At 58.1% G+C, this 16172-nt stretch overlaps 1 protein-coding gene across 1 annotated transcript; it reads left to right on the top strand.

Annotated features, from left to right (window-relative positions):
- Positions 1–1169: 1169 nt before the first annotated feature.
- Positions 1170–5512, top strand: LOC114502436 (keratin, type I cytoskeletal 14). Its single transcript, XM_028519367.2, has 8 exons — positions 1170–1794; positions 2870–2952; positions 3554–3710; positions 3875–4036; positions 4119–4244; positions 4338–4558; positions 4653–4696; positions 5246–5512. The coding sequence occupies exons 1-8, from the start codon at positions 1246–1248 to the stop codon at positions 5338–5340; spliced, it is 1437 nt and encodes a 478-aa protein (XP_028375168.1). The 5' UTR covers positions 1170–1245; the 3' UTR covers positions 5341–5512.
- Positions 5513–16172: the final 10660 nt, after the last annotated feature.

Genomic DNA, 16172 nt, shown 5'->3' with positions numbered 1-16172 from the left:
GTGTACTGCTAGGTGCCTGTACTCCCTCCCTCCTCCCCCCAGGTCCACAAGGGGCTTTCATAGTGGCACATGAGCCAGCCCCTCCCAGCAGCGCTGCCCTGGGAGCCTGGGAGGATCCCTGGGGCTGGAAGCACAGGGGCCCTGCTGGGCCTGTCCCAGGGGTGCTGCTTCGCCCCCCTTCCTGGGAGCCCAGAAGGGGCTACGACAGTGCCAGCCAGCTTTGTGCCACACTGGGCGTACAAAACCCTTGCACACACACTGCTGAGCTGGCTTCTGGGAGCTGACTCTGCGGTAGGCAGAGTGGATGGGGTTCGCTCCCACTTTACAGATGAGCAAACTGAGGCTCAGAGACGTGTCAGATCCTGGGTCACGTGGGAGTACATGGCAGGGCCAAGACTCCCCGGCTGCCTGCGCTCGCCTGGTGCCTCCTCTGGCTGGGCCCGTGATGCCCCTGGCCTCAGGCCAGACTGAGTGGCCAGTGCCATGGGTCTGTCCACAGGTGTGTGGAGGCTCCTGGAGTCTGTGCCCGGGGGGGCGGGGCGGAGGAGAGCTGCCTGGGTTTCCCTTCCACGGGGGTGTCAGCGGGGAAGCCTGAGCCGTGGGACTGGCTGGGATGGTTCAGGGATGTTGCAGGTCCCTCGCGAAGTCCAGCAAGTGAGACCTGGGAGGGCCCCCGACTTCCCTGTCTCTTTTCATAGATGGCAACGCTGCGGGGGCATCTGTGTGCTAGGCGTGGCCTTGCCGTGCGGGTGCTCCTCCAGGCAGGCGCCGCCTTGAGCTGTGGGCTCCCTCTGAGAGGACTGCGTCTCACGAAGTTAATGGGGAGCTCGCAGGCACCCCGTTGACGGTGCAGAGGCCCTGCTCCCTGCCAGCCGGCTGAGCCCGGCACGCCGGCTCCCGGCAGCCCTGGCTGCCCGGGCCGGATAGGAAAGCGTAGCCCGCAGGCCCGCGCCTTCCCCTGCGAACCGCGCCCAGCGGGACAAGAAACCCCAAACACCCCGAACAATGAGTTTCCAGTAAAGTATGAAAGACGTGACGAGGCAGAGGAGAGGAGGGACCTGGCTGGGAGCTGGCGCTGCCCGCGGGCGATGACAGCCCAGGAGGCTGGGAAGTGCCGGGCCCGCCCCCTACTCAGGACTATAAAACACCTGCAGCCTTTTCCCACTCACCTGAGCACCTTCCTCTTCTCTCTGCCGACTCACTCACTCACTCGCTCGCTCACGCGCCTCCTCCCTCCTCGGCACCATGACCACCTGCAGCCGCCAGTTCACCTCCTCCAGCTCCATGAAGGGCTCCTGCGGCATTGGCGGGGGCATCGGCGGGGGCTCCAGCCGCATGTCCTCTGTCCTGGCCGGAGGGTCGTGCCGGGCCTCTGGCGGCTTCGGGGGCATGTCCGTGTCCTCCTCCCGCTACTCCTCCGGGGGTGCCTACGGACTGGGGGGCGGCTATGGCGGTGGCTTCAGCAGTAGCAGCTTCGGTGGAGGCCTGGGAAGTGGTTTCGGTGGAGGATATGGTGGTAGCTTCGGTGGTGGCTTCGGTGGTGCTGGCTTTGGCGGTGCCGGCTTCGGTGCTGGCCTGGGTGGTGGTGATGGTGGGCTCCTGGTGGGCAGCGAGAAGGTGACCATGCAGAACCTCAACGACCGCCTGGCCTCCTACCTGGACAAGGTGCGCGCCCTGGAGGAGGCCAACGCCGACCTGGAGGTCAAGATCCGGGACTGGTACCAGAGGCAGCGGCCCGCTGAGACCAAGGACTACAGCCCCTACTTCAAGACCATCGAGGACCTGAGGAACAAGGTGGGTGAACCAGGCAGTCGGAGGCATCGTTCCAGCTACCTGACTCTGGAGCCACAGATGCCTCAGGCCACTGGCACCTTTAGATTTCTGGGACAGGTGCCTTCCTCTGGCTCTGGATGCCCCCGGCAGAGCTGGGCAGTGGGAGGACGGTCTCCCCCACCCCCTTGCTCATGCCCTCTCGGGATCCAGATCCTTAGACCCCGAGAGACCAGGAATTTTCTCCCTTACACTTTACGGAGGAAGAAGCTGATGCTTTGAGTGGCGCTGTGACCTGCCCAGGGGCTCACAGCTGAGGCTGGAATGCTCACCCTCCACCTGCCAGCCTAGGAGACAGCTACCTGCTCTCCAGCACGGGGGAGGAGCTAGGCTGTAACGGGACCAGGCCAGACACCCAAACCGTTCATTAGCTCATTAGTCTGGGCTGTGGCGGCTGCCGCCCATGAGCCCTGGCACCCGTTGGCCTTCCCCACAGCCGGGCGGGCCCGGAAAACCCACAGAGACGCAGTGGCAGCGAGCTCACATTTGGTGCCCCGAGCCTTTGCAGGAAGGATCCTGGGGGGCGTTTGTCATCTGACTCCAGGCCTCTGCTCCCCCACGTCACCCCAGGGGCCCTTCCTCTTTTCTGACCCCCTGCGCCGCCTGGGTCTCACCTGCTGTGAAAGCTCCCCCCGAGGCCCCGAGTTCCGGGGGCTTGGAAAGGAGTCTGTGCCTGCGGGGGGCTGGCAGGGCTGGCCCACGCAGGGGCAGGATTCAGGTGGAGACTCGGGTCTCATCGGAGGGGCGTTCAAGCCCCTGGAGTTGTCTCAGGTTTCGCAGCAGGCCAGTGGTAAAACCACAGCCAGAACTCGAGAGCTTTGGACTCCAAGCGCAGGGCTCTTGCTTCCTCTCTCTGTTGACCACGAGTCAGCAAAGTCCCGGGTCACAGCTGGACGACTGCAGGTTTCCCCTTGTGAGGCTGCTGTGGAGAAGGCTGGTGGGACCAGGGGGTCCTCGGGCCAGAGTGTGAAGCCAGCTGCTGCGGGGACTGGTGAGCGATGACCATTCAACTGATGACAGTGTCTCTTTTCTGTTGCAGATCCTCACGGCCACCGTGGACAACGCTAACGTTGTCCTGCAGATTGACAACGCCCGCCTGGCCGCCGATGACTTCCGCACCAAGTGAGTTCGTGGTGGCGGCCCGGCGTGGCCAGGCTCCCGGGGCGGGGCATCTTCGGAGTAGTGATCCCGAAACAGAGCCGACAGGCGTCAGGATGGCCGTGTGAACACCCGTTAGGGTGCTTATAAAAATACCAGGTTCTTGGGCCCCACCCTTGGAGTCCTGATTCGGTTATTTTAACAGGCTCCCTGGGTGAATCTGATCCACGGCCAGGTTGGGGAGCCACTGTTTTAGGGAGAGGTGCTCCCCAACTTCCTCATGTGCCCCTGCAGTTTGGGAGGCAGCCGTATTTGGAGGCCTTGTGTGCCGTTGTTGACCGAGGCTAGCGAAGCTAGCAGCATCTCCCTTCCCTGAATCCTGTAACATGGTCAGATCAGCTGCCTTGCTTCCTGCCACCTCCCACTCCCGCCACTCCAGGAATGTTCAGATGTGAGCAATCCATGGGTGCCGTGCCCGACCATGCCGTGTTCGAGGCTGGCTCCCCAAACCACACTCGGGGTGCCAGCTGTGGGAAGAAGCAGTGGGGGGTGGGGGAAGAGAACAAAGCCTCCAGTGTGGTCAGGATGAGCATCTCACTCCTTTTTTTTTTTCGGGTCCTGCCAGGTACGAGACGGAGCTGAACTTGCGCATGAGCGTGGAGGCCGACATCAACGGCCTGCGCAGGGTGCTGGACGAGCTGACCCTGGCCAGAGCTGACCTGGAGATGCAGATCGAGAGCCTGAAGGAGGAGCTGGCCTACCTGAGGAAGAACCATGAGGAGGTGAGAGCTAACTGGAGAAGCCGGCCTAGAAGATGAGCTGGGAGGGAAGGGATGGACTCAAGATGGCCCAGGGCGATGTCCAGGCCAGGAAGGCCTCTGACGGGGGAAGCCCAATCGGCTGCCATAGCGAGGCTCCCACTGGGGACTGTCCTGTGGTTGTGCAGGAGATGAATTCCATGAGAGGCCAGGTGGGCGGAGACGTCAACGTGGAGATGGACGCCGCCCCTGGCGTCGACCTGAGCCGCATCCTCAACGAGATGCGCGACCAGTACGAGAAGATCGCGGAGAAGAACCGCAAGGACGCCGAGGAATGGTTCTTCAGCAAGGTGGGTGCCGTTTGGGTGGAAGGGACCCGGGAGATCTGCTTCCCAGGAATTTCCAGGGTGCATGACGCTTTGTTTTCTGCAGACGGAGGAGCTGAACCGCGAGGTGGCCACCAACACCGAGGCCCTGCAGAGTGGCAAGAGCGAGATCTCCGAGCTCCGGCGCACCGTGCAGAACCTGGAGATCGAGCTGCAGTCCCAGCTCAGCATGGTAGGGGGCGCTGTCCGTGCTGGGTGGGCCCAGATCTAAGAGGGAGAGAATGGCCGACTCCATGATCCCTAATCCTCTTTCCCGCCCTTGCAGAAAGCATCTCTGGAGAGCAGTCTAGAGGAGACCAAAGGCCGCTACTGCATGCAGCTGGCCCAGATCCAGGAGATGATCGGCAGCGTGGAGGAGCAGCTGGCCCAGCTGCGCTGCGACATGGAGCAGCAGAACCAGGAGTACAAGATCCTGCTGGACGTGAAGACGCGGCTGGAGCAGGAGATCGCCACCTACCGCCGCCTGCTGGAGGGCGAGGACGCCCAGTGAGTGCCCGGCCCTCCCTTCTGGCCCACCCCCTCACCATTCACTCACCGCCCCCCACGTGTTTAACAATCTCGCCCCTTTCTGTCTTCACAGCCTCTCCTCCCAGTTCTCCTCTGGCTCTCAGTCGTCCAGAGATGGTAAGACCTTCCTCCTCACCCAGCCCCAGGACCACCCCCGTGGTCTCCCAGCAGGCCTAGGGTGTTGGGCAGGGGCTTCTTGAAGACTGAGCTAGAGTTTTTTCACCCGGTGTCCCTTACAACCCCCTTTCTAAACCCTCCTTAGGGCTAGAAGCTGGTGGCTTCCACTTTTTACCTTTGTCACCCATGCGGCAGACTTCATGGTTCTGGTGGTCAGCACCATGGACAGGACCCCACAGGGCTCTGTCGGCTGTGGGTCCATCTGGGTCTATTTGGGGCACTCTGGACGGAACCAGGCCCATCTGAGTTCTTAGGAGCCTCGGGTCTGAGGACACAGAGTCTGCCCTGGCCTTAGGGAGCCCTGACCGGAGAGGGAGGCGTGCTGATTGCATCCGTGCTGGCGCAAGAGCCGCGGATGAAGAGAGAACCGGGGGAAAGGGGAGCAGGGAGACAGTTCACCCAATTCCTCTCCACTCCTTGGCCTCCCCCCTTCTTATTTCTTCACTGCATGTTCGCCGCCGCTGACGCCTCCTCTCCCCTATTCCCCAGTGTCCTCCAGTCGCCAGATCCGCACCAAGGTCATGGATGTGCACGACGGCAAGGTGGTGTCCACCCACGAGCAGGTCATTCGCAGCAAGAACTAATAAGGCTGCCCAGCATTGCTCAGGCCTAGGAAGCGGCCCTCCACACACCGGGGAATCTCACCGGGGGACCCCTCTCACGCACCCCCTGCCCCACAAGCAGTTTACACCTCAGCCCTGACCCCCCTTGCCCCCTCCTGGCACGCAATAAAGCTTCATTGTCCGAGTTGCACAACTCCCGCCTCTGCCTGGTCATTGTCAGCAGTGGGGGTGGGGGGAAAGCGGGGGAAGCGTCTTTTTGAAACTCATCATGGCACCTGGCCGTGTAGCCTCTGGGACTGGGAGAGAGGGCCTGGGGGAGGACTGGGCTGTGGTCCCGGGATGACTTTCACCATCTCCAAAGATGCAGACGAAGGAAGTGTGCACCAGGTCATGAGTGGTGTCTCCCAGGGCATGGAGGCACATTCACTCATTCATTCATTCGTCCATTCATTCTCCAGATATTTTGAGTCTCTTTCGTATGCCAGGCACCATACTAGGAATTATCATGAGGGATTTTTTTGAGAATATATTGAAACTATAGATCTTCTCTTTTCATCTTCCGAGAAGCATACACACATTTGTATACAATTCCTGGGGTTTGTAGGTCCCTAAAGCTCTTCAGTGGAAGTCTGGGAACCTAGTAAGAACTCCTGCTTCCCTGAGAATTTTGTGTCCCTTCACCCCACCTGCTCTTGCCTCCAGAGCTGGGTGTGAGTCCTGACTGCTTTCAGTTGTCATAAAGCAAGTTGGTTAGCATTTCCAGGCCTCAGTTTCCACATCTGAAAAGTGGGCAGAATGGCAGCACCTTCCTTGTGGGCTTGTTGGGAGGATTTTCTGGGAGAATGTGTGGGAGGGCACTCGCCCAGTGCTGGGCACAGGGCGGGCTCAGGGCAGGCGGTGTGAGCAACACTAGGCCGGCTCCCTCTTGTGTGCGAAGGCTCTCTCTCCGGGAGAAGGCCATTTTCAGAGGCTTTCGGAACAGACCTAGTGGTGTCTAACTCTGGCCCTGTTCTGCATTAGTCTTGTGATCTTGGGGAGCCTCCGTTCCCCCAGTTACCCAGCAAGCATGCATCCTGCTTCTGGGTATTGCTATGAGAATCCAAGAAGGGAATGTCCATTGAGTGTCAGGGCTGTAGAAGCCTTCTCTAGCGGGGAGTGCCTTTCCCCCTCTTTGGGGGGCTGGAGAAGGAGGGGGAAAAGGAGGACTTCCCTTGAGTGGATAGTGAATATTCCAGACATGAGTGGGGCTCACGGTCCCAAGCTGGGGAAAAGGTGCGTGAATGAAACTTGTGGGGGGAGCCAAGGGTGGGACTGGGGTTAAAGCAAGATGCAGTCTTTGCGGGCAAAGGGGCTAACAGCCAGAGTTGTGGGATCAGACATCCTCGGTAGGAGTCCTGGCTCCTGTACCGACTAGCCTAAAACAGTTCGGACAAAATGCTCTCTTACAAAATGGGGACTAAAACACTTCATGCACGAGACTGATGGAGGGTTGGATGATCTCATGCAGGCAACGAGTTTCGTATTGCGGTTGGCACACCGTTGGTGCTCTATAACTGGTAGCCCAAGAGGGTGAGTTATTGGGGAAAAAAAATGCAGTGGTATTGGTTTCTCTTGACCCTGTCTTCACTCCGGGGGGAGGGGAAGTCTGTTTTGCATCCCTGAAACCCCTGGATGTCTTTTTACCCGAGTTCTGGCATTAAGAAGGGTTGTTCTGGGGTGGTGGGTGGTCTGCGTGGGGCGGGGCCACTCCAGAGGTGAATGACTAGAGTTTTATAGGTGTTTAAGGAGCAGGGGGGTTTGGCAGAGCTCCCTCAGAGAATGGGAGGGGATGGTTTTGTGATGGTAGGAGTGATAGGACCCTAAGGAGGGGCTGCCTGACTCCCCAGGGACGCTGGGTCCTGGGGACCAGCACTCCTAGCTGGGCATTGAGCTCAAGGGGAGCAAGTCCTCGGGGAGCGGTCCGCATTCGGGAGGCCTCACGGGGCTGGACAGAGAGCGAAACGTCATCAGCATGCCCTGCACTGCATCTCGACCCCTGGACACCACTCCGCCCTGGCGGTGGTTCCAGGTTACAGTTTCTACCCCCAAAGGAGATCTGCTTTAGGAGAGTACAGTGACGTGAGATTCCTCAGACCTGGGTGTGGCGGGGCGAGCTTCCCCGCCCCTTGAATGGCTGCCATCGCTGCCTGGAGGGAATGCAGAGAGAGGGGCTTGCTCAATGGTAAAGATGGCGGCTGCAGGCCACCGGGCTAACTGTGGGCTCGGGAGCGGGAGGCGAGGCGGTCGGGCAGTGGGCTCTGTGGTGGTCCCAGCCCGTGTGGCTGAGTGCCAGAGGAAGAGAGCAGGCTGGGCTCCCAGAGTCCCGCAAGGAGCACGCTGCCCTCTGGGGCTCCCCACCCCCCACCATGCCCCAACGGGAAAAGTGGAGCCCACACTTTGGGTCCTGCTACTCTCATCCGCAGGGTCCGGTGCCACCAGCACCCAAACAGGACCAGGGCCGGCCACCCTGCCGACCGCAACGCTGCCTCCCCACTTTCACCCCTGATCTAAAAACCAGCGAAGCGACTCCATAGCGCAGACTAGTGGAGGCAGGAGGAGTTGCTGCTTAGCATCCTGGTGGGTCACGTGGCCCCTCGGCTCCGCTTCCCTCAGTGCAATCTGGGAGGGCTGATCCCTCTCAGGACAGAAAGGCAGTGCTGGGTGGGAGTCCCCTCCAACCTCCTAATCTTGGGGGACAGTGGCCTTCCCAGGCTGGTACTCAGGCCTCCGGGCCCTAATCAGGCTCGTGCCTTATTCCCTCCTCTGTTCTCTCCCCGGGATGGGATGAGCTGGGAGCCCAATGACACCAGCATGAAATTTTCTTAGCTGAGAGTTTTTGTTTTATGGGATGGGACCCATCTTGAAATTCTGGGTCCCCCTTTAGTTTTGGGGCTATTTTTATTGAGGAAGGACTTCAAATGTGTCCAGGGAACTTTACAGGCAACAAGTGGCTCATCTCCCTTTGGTTCGCTGACCAGGTGAATGGTCTTCCCCGAGGCCACCGATGACCTGGTTTGGGTCATGTGGCCAGCTGGTTCTGCAGGCTGCTGTCCCGGGATGCACCTCCAAGGGGGCCTGAGGCCCAGACGCTGGAGGTCCCAGGGTCCTGGCAGGGCCCACCTCACTGAGCTTGGGTGCTGCTGCACAGGGAACAAGGGGACACCCAGGATGCCCAGGACAATGGCCTGGCCTCAGGCAGACACTGGGCTGGCACCAGCTATGAGGAGCTGCTGGGGGCGGGGCCACCGCCTTCTGGATGGGGCTTCCCTGTGCAGCACCATCAGCGTCAGGGCGGGAGCTGGGAAAGGGAGCCTTTTTCCTTGGAGGTACGCTGCTGACTTTTGGGGTGACTCGGCATGGGAGAAGGGGTGAAAAGGCACACACAGAGACAGAAATTCAGGTAAGACAGAGAGAGACAGAGTCAGAAAAAGATAAGAAGGGAAGGTCCTGCCTAGGACTAGGCAGTGAGGATCATTCATTCATTCATTCATTCGCTCTCACACTGTTTGAAACTTTACTGGTTTAGGTGTGGAGGAACCTGGGTGGGGGAACTGAGGCAGCCTGCACCAGGAGAGAGACAAGATGAGGAGGAAGGCCAAGAAAGCGTGTGAGGCTGGGGGTACGAAGAGGGAGCCCCGAGCCTTGTGCTCATTCTGACTCCCACTCCCTACACCACCAGTCCCGCTCCACCGCCTGCTTGTTCGGCTCTGTGACCGTGGCCAACACGCGTGCCCTCTCTGAGCCTCAGCTTGTTCAGCTGTGAAACGTCTTAAGAATTAGTACCAATCTCCTCAAATGGTTGTTAGATTAAATATGATGGGACAGGCAGAGCAGCGGGGGTCTTGCCTGTAGCACGGGAGGACCCTTGACCGAAGAAACCTCGGTCCTGCACCCTGTGTGCCCTTCTCCCAGCCCCACTCAGCACAGGTCCTTGACCTTGAACGGGTCCTCAACAGACTAGAAGGATGGGCTGAGAGTAAGTGAACGGGCTGAGAACCCGAGTGGTCCGAAGGAAGTCGGGGGGCAGGCACGGAGCTGCTGACAGGCAGGAGACTGCTCCGAGGTGTGCTGGGACCACACCAACACCTTGGTGTCAGCTCTTTTAAGCTGCCCAACCACCTTGTTCTGTCAGAACTAGTTTTTTGCCACCAAAATCCTTTGCTTTACCCAACCCTCTGCTCTTGAGCCCGTCGGCCTTCTGCCCTGAGAGTCACAGGGCTCCCTCCCCCCTCAGGATATTTGCACGTGCTGTCCTGTCTCTTCCTCCCCCAGCATGCTCTTCTCCTGGCGCTCTCCTACGCACCCTTCACTCAAGTGTCTCTTTCTCTGGGAGGCCCCCCCTGGTCTCCCAGACCAGGCTACACCCTGTTAGGTGGTCCCCATTCTCCTACTAAGAGCATTCTCCCAGTTGTGAATTATGCATTTATTTCTGAGGGTCTATTTTACTCCATAACTGCCCAAGAAAGGAGGAGCTACATCTGGCTTGCTCATCACTTTATTCCCAGCACGTAGTACAATGCCTGGCACACAGTAGGTGCTCAATAAGGGATGAATCCAAACTTATGGGCCATAGAGGGGAAGCAACTTTCCCTAAATAAGTGGAAGAACCTGGCTTTAGACTCAGCTCTGTGCAGTTCCAAAGCCAGTGTCCCAAACCTCTCTGCTCTGTGTGTCCTTGCAGACATGAGGCGGGGATGTCCAGACTCCCGTGGTGGAGCCTCCTGAGGACCCACCCCACTCCCCCACCTTCGCCCATGCCCCTTGTTCTGGTGGAGTCTGCCTAGGTGGGGTGGCGGCGGGCTCCTGATGTGTGAGGAATGAATCAGCGCTGACACACCGGTGCAGGCTCCTGGACCCTGAAGCATCTGCCTAGATGGCTAACACAGTGCAGGAGGGGGCAGGGTGGGCCCGGCCACGCCTTCCCTCCCTCCCCCAGCAGTCGGCCACAAGATGACTCAGGGCCCCACCTGGGCCCCACCTGGGCCCCACTTGGGCTCCACCTGGGCTCAGTGACAGACAGCAAGAGAGGAGGGGCAAGTGGGGTGTGAGCAGCTGGTTCCAGGCCAGCAGCAGTTGTTCTAGTGGCCAGAGAAAGGCTGTCCTTGTCCCCTCTCCCCAAATCCCCATGCCGCTTGCCTTTGGGATCGCCCCCTGCTGGCTCACCCTGGTTCTGCCAACCCCTCCTCCATCTAGCTTAGGCACCTGGGGCCTGGAATTTACCCTCGGAGTGGCAGCATCAGCATGGGGGGTGCAGAGGAGGTAAGAAGGGCAGAACCTTCCCTGGTCTCCAATCACCGTTCCCTGGCTCACGAGCAGAGCTGGGGAGGAGCCTGGGAAAGGCGTGCAACCCACCCACTCGCCACCAGCCTCACTCTAAGCGCTTCCCTCCCCTGTGTCAGGCAGTCACACATGCCTTCAGTGTTCTTGGTGCTACCTATTTAATTTTTAAGCATATTTTGTACTACCATTTACTTATTTATTTATGCATTTATTTATTAAAGATTTTTTTTTACCTAGTTACCTGGATTACTTGTGCTTTGCTTGCTATTTTTTTAAAAGATTTTTATTTATTTATTTTTAGAGAGGGAAGGGAGGGAGAAAGAGAGAGAGAAACATCAATGTGCGGTTGCTGGGGGCCGTGGCCTGCAACCCAGGCATGTGCCCTGACTGGGAATCGAACCTGCGATGCTTTGGTTCACAGCCCGCGCTCAGTCCACTGAGCTACGCCAGCCAGGGCCCACTTGCATAGTTATTGGGTACCATACATATGCCCACTTTTCATTTCAACAAAGATATATTTATGAAGAAAGTCCTATATTATTATATTACTACCACCCCAGATGAAAATGAGACTCACTCGCCAGACACAGGAGGAAGTGATATAAGTAAGTACTTGATTTCTAACGAGGTGCTGCTGCTTCCTGAAGGTTCTGAGCTCAAGGTCGGCTCTGGTTTTGTTGGATGGGTGACTGGCAAACGTGGAGGGGTGTGGAAGAGGGGTGAACGTCTCCAACTGAGACGTTCTCCTTGGCTGGTGAGAAGACTAAGAAACAGAGGGAGGAAACACCTTTGTCACCAAGCGGCTCCGGGTTCCTCCGTGGTCTCCATGCACTGCCTCAGAGCGTCTCAGGAAACACTGGTCCCTTATGAAGCCTGAACGTCTTTAGTGTCAGCCCAGAGGCCACCGCCTCTTTCACAGGGCATTGCTGACCACTCTGGCCTCTTTCTTCTTACCGTTACTTCTCCGCATCTCTTACCTGGAATGAGTGGTTATTTTTCCTTCATCCCAACCGTGTTGGGATTCTGCTTGGACCAGACCCAGGCCCAGGCACGGGGGCCAGTACACGCTGAGCTGCTCCTACTGTTGGCACATGGGTACGGGCACAGAGAGACAGTGTGGGAACTGTAGCAGAGCTCAGTGCAAGGCCAAAGGGAGAGATACGGAAGGCTTCATGGAGGAGGGGGCATACAGATAAGTCACCAAAGATGAGCAGGGGTTTTCTGGGTAGAAAAGACAGAAAGGGACATTTCAATCGCAGGGAGCTGGAAGAGCATTATCGGAGGTATGCAGGGCAGGTGGGAGCATTGTGTGACCTGGTTAGGGGACCCGGAGAATAGTGGGAGTTGGGGCCAGAATGGAAGGACCGGGATGGGCCTCGAGTGCCAGGATGTGGGCCTTGTCTGGGAGGTGGCGGGAAGTCAGTGGAGTGACGCGGTCAGACGTGGTTTGGAAAGACCACTGCAGCTCCCGCACGGAGGAGGGGTCTGAGGGACAGAGAGGCTGGAAGAGTGGCTAAGAGCTGGTGGTCCTGGTGAGGGCAGAGTCCAGGGGGACTCAGGGGGTTGACAGGGCAGAGGCAGTTTAACGTTTCTAGCTGGTGGGGGCCCTGGCGGTGGTTTCAGTGCCGGCAGTTTTGGCAGTGGCTCTGGTGGAGGTTGCAGGGGCTTTGGTGGTGGTGCTGGAGGAGGTGACGGTGGCGTTCTGACCGCTGACGAGAAGCGTGGCCCTGACTGCAGACTGGTCAGCGGCTGAGGGAACAAGGGCAGAGGCAGAGGGACCCATCTGGAAGGAGGTGATCCAGGTGAGAGACCGTGGCAGTCAGAGCGGAGATGGTCCAGGCGCTGTCAGGGGTTTGGAAGCAGTGCCTGCCAGTGTAGACAGATTCCTTCCAGGAGGTCTCCGTGTCTTCTGAGCAACTGCACAAGGAGAGTCGTTACCCAATGAAATGGGGGCGCTGCGAGTAGAGGCCATCGGGGTGGAAGATGCATCCGTTTGGGGCGTGTTAAATTTAGTGTCTTTTAGGTGCTGTTACGGGCTGAGTCCTGTCTCCCGAGATGGAATTCCTATGTGGAGGCTTTGGCCCCTAGTACCTCAGAATGCGACCTTACCTGGAGACAGGGCTGCTAAAGAGGTGAGGCAGTGAAGACGAGGCTGTCAGGCTGGGCCCCAGACCAACCTGCTGGGTGTCCTTGCAGGAGGGGGACCCCTGGACACAGGGAGATGCTGAAGAGTCCCGGAGGACCCCCCGAGAAGGCGGCCATTGGCAAGCTCAGGGGAGAGGCCTCAGAGGAGGCCGAAGCTGCCGACACCTCGGTTTTGGGGTTTTAGCCTCCAGAACCGCGAGACAGCATGCCTTGGCTGTTCTGGTGCCCTAGTCCGTGGCACGGTGTTACGGCAGCCTCACGAGGCTGAGGCAGACGCACCCCGATTCCATGCAGCCTGGAACCACTTCTTTTACTAAATTCTGGGTCAGTTGGGGCTTTAACCGGGGCCGATCAGAACCCAGGCTCTGAAGGCAATGTGTTAGGGATATGGGGCCGGTCACGGCATCTTGGGGAAAAACGCCCAGGGACCGAGGCTGGGGGGCTGTCCCGCTGGGGACGCTGTGCCCCCGCCAGCCTCTGCGGGCACAGGCTTGGCGGGACTTTCCGCCCGGTGCTCCTGCTCCGCCGCTGGCATCGCTGCTCCTGGGAGCCGCATGTCTGGGCCGCTGCTGCCAGAATGGATTCCACGGGCTCCTCCTTCTGGACACTAGCTGCCCGCTTGCAGACGGATGCAGTGTCTGGTTGCTGTGTGACAGTGGCTGGACAGCCGGGTCACCGGCCTGGGCTCCAGCTGCCAGCGGGGCTGGGAGGTTCATTTCCCGGCTTCCCTGTGGGGAGGCCAGCCCTCAGGTGGAGAATTCCTCTTCAAAGGCCCTGGGTGACCAAGAAGAGCAATAATTGCCCACAAGAGGAAGGGGCAGGGACAAACACTTATTGAGGACTTACCATACACCAGGCACTTTATATGTGCTGCCTTATTTAGTCCTCACAACAGCCTCGTAATGCTGTTCATTTTCAAATTGCCTATGTGAGCAAAGTTGGTTAGAGGGATTAAATAACTTGCGGAAAAGATCGCAAGGCTTCTAAGGGGTGGGATCAGGATTTGAACCTGGGAAGCGTGACCCAGTGAAGCAGGGATCATCGTGTCCATTGTATCGATGAAGCAACTCTAGCCCAGAGAGGTTAAGTGGCTTGTCTGCGGTGACGCAGCTTGTCAGTGACCAAGCAAAGACTCAGCTCCCGTATGGGCTGTCTCTGATGCTGGTGTTCTTCCTGCGTTCTCTGGCCTCCAGCAATTATTAAGCCCCCACTGAATAGAGAGACAAGCAAATCCTGTAAGCAGAGGCCTCTCAAAAATGTCTTTGGTGGGAAGCACAAAGAACTGGGGAGGAGATAGGTGACGTCACACACATATTCTGTCCCGGGACCCCGGTTTCCCAAATCAGGAGGCCTTGGGTCCGCGCTCGCCGAAGGGAGGAAAGGGTTAACTCGAGAACTGGGGAGGAATGAGGATGGTCTCTAAAGCCCTCTTGGCTCGGGTGTCTGTTATTCCAGGGCTCATAAAGCTCGAGTGCTTTGATCTCCCCCGAGTTCCGCTCTCCTGCATGTCCAGGCCGCTGGCTCTCTCTCGGCCCCTCCCTCTCTCAGGCCCGAACAGGAACAAAGTGGGTCCCCTTCTCTGTGCCTCCGACTCGACCAGGAACGACGTGGACTACCCGAGGGGATTCTCATGAACCCTAAAGGAAAGGTCAGGGAAAGGAACCGCCACCAGCGACAGCAAACAAAACCCAGCAGAAACGGAACAGTGGGAGTTAGAGAGAGAGTGAGGAGAGGTGAAGCAAGCGGGGGAGTCTCAGCACGGCTCCCTTGTGAACACATCCGACTGGGATCTCCGTTTATTTTATCGGTGGCTGGAGGGGCTGATTGGCTTTGTTGATGTGAGAGAGAGAGGGAGAAACCTCAGTTTGGTGCTCCCCTTACTTATGCATTCATTGGTTGATTCCTCCGGGTGCCCTGATAGGGGATTGAACTCACAACCTCGGTGTATCAGGAGGACACTCTAACCTGCTGAGCTACCCGGCCAGGGCTCCACCTATTTTAATTCCTTCTTCAGATCATTCATTTACCTGTTCATCCATTTGACTAGTATTTATCGGTGCCTTTTCTGTGTCAGGGGTTGAAAATTAATAAAATATTGAACAACAGACACATCCCCTTTCTCCACGGGGCTCACAGTCTAGTGCCGGAGGCAGGTAAGCAGACGGGTAATTGCTGGGCGGTGAGTGCAGTGGGTGACCGAGGGGACGGAGGCTGTGGGACCTGAGGATGCCCCCGACACAGCGACGGAGATTGGAGAGGTTTCCTGGGGCAGGTGCGGGACAGGCTCCGCACGCCATCTCATTGGCGTCTCCCACCTGGGAGAGGCAGCCACCGTTGCTTTAACCTACAGACGAGGAACCCGAGGCTCAGAGAAGGGAAGTGACTTGCCCAAAGTTGGCCTGGCTCCAGTTCTTGCAGCCCCAGCACCGCCCACCTGGGCTCTGACGATGTTTAGCTCTTGCTACGGTTGGAGGTGGGCTTCTGGAGAGCAGGGGAGAACCGCGTTGAAACAACCTTGCAACCGACTAAGAGTGAGCTTGGCTATCTCTAGCCTCAGTTTCCCCTGTGAGGACACTTTGAGCTCGTTAAAGGGATGAAGGACGGAGCAACAAAGGGAGGAATGGGGGTGTCGAGCCAGACGGCCCCTAAGACCGGTCTGCACCAACACTGTCTGGTGCTGACACCCAGACAACTTGGGGTGGCTCTGCTCTTCCCGAGCTTTTGGGAGTCTCTTGCCCGGGAATCTCTCAATCCACCTTTGCTGCCACCAGCGGCTGGAGCCTCAGGGACACGCCATTTTCACCTTAACTCAGGCCAAACCCAGTAAAGCACAACCCCTTTCATCTGCTCCGCTCAGTGTGACCAGGAGACACTAGGGGCTGCCAGAGAAACTTTCATCAAGACAGAGGGAGCGCGGTCCCCATACACCAAGGTTGTGGGTTGGGTCCCCGTCGGGTCCCATACAAGAAGCAACCAATGAATGCGTAAATAAGTGGAACAACAAATTGGTGTTCCCCTCTCTCACGTCAATAAATAAATCTTTTAAAAAAAACCTGGCTGGCGTAGCTCAGTGGATTGAGTGCGGGCTGCGAACCAAAGCATCACAGGTTCGGTTCCCAGTCAGGGCACATGCCTGGGTTGCAGGCCATGGCCCCCAGCAACCGCACATTGATGTTTTTCTCTCTCTCTCTCTCTCCCTCGCCTCTCTAAAAATAAATAAATAAATAAAAAATAAAGAAAGAAAGAAACTTTAGGGAAATGAATCAAGAAAACACAAAGCCCGTAAGAAAGAAAAACATCTGAGGCCCAAAGGGGAAGTGGCGATGGAGAGGAAGGGTTAGCTCCTCTGCACCCCCCCGCTCACCGGGAGCCCCACGTGCGGCCCCGGC

The sequence above is a fragment of the Phyllostomus discolor genome, chromosome 8, assembly GCF_004126475.2.
Source record: "Phyllostomus discolor isolate MPI-MPIP mPhyDis1 chromosome 8, mPhyDis1.pri.v3, whole genome shotgun sequence".
NCBI lineage: Eukaryota > Metazoa > Chordata > Mammalia > Chiroptera > Phyllostomidae > Phyllostomus > Phyllostomus discolor.
Note: the sequence above shows the minus strand (reverse complement) of the source record. Positions and strands in the feature narration are given on the sequence as shown.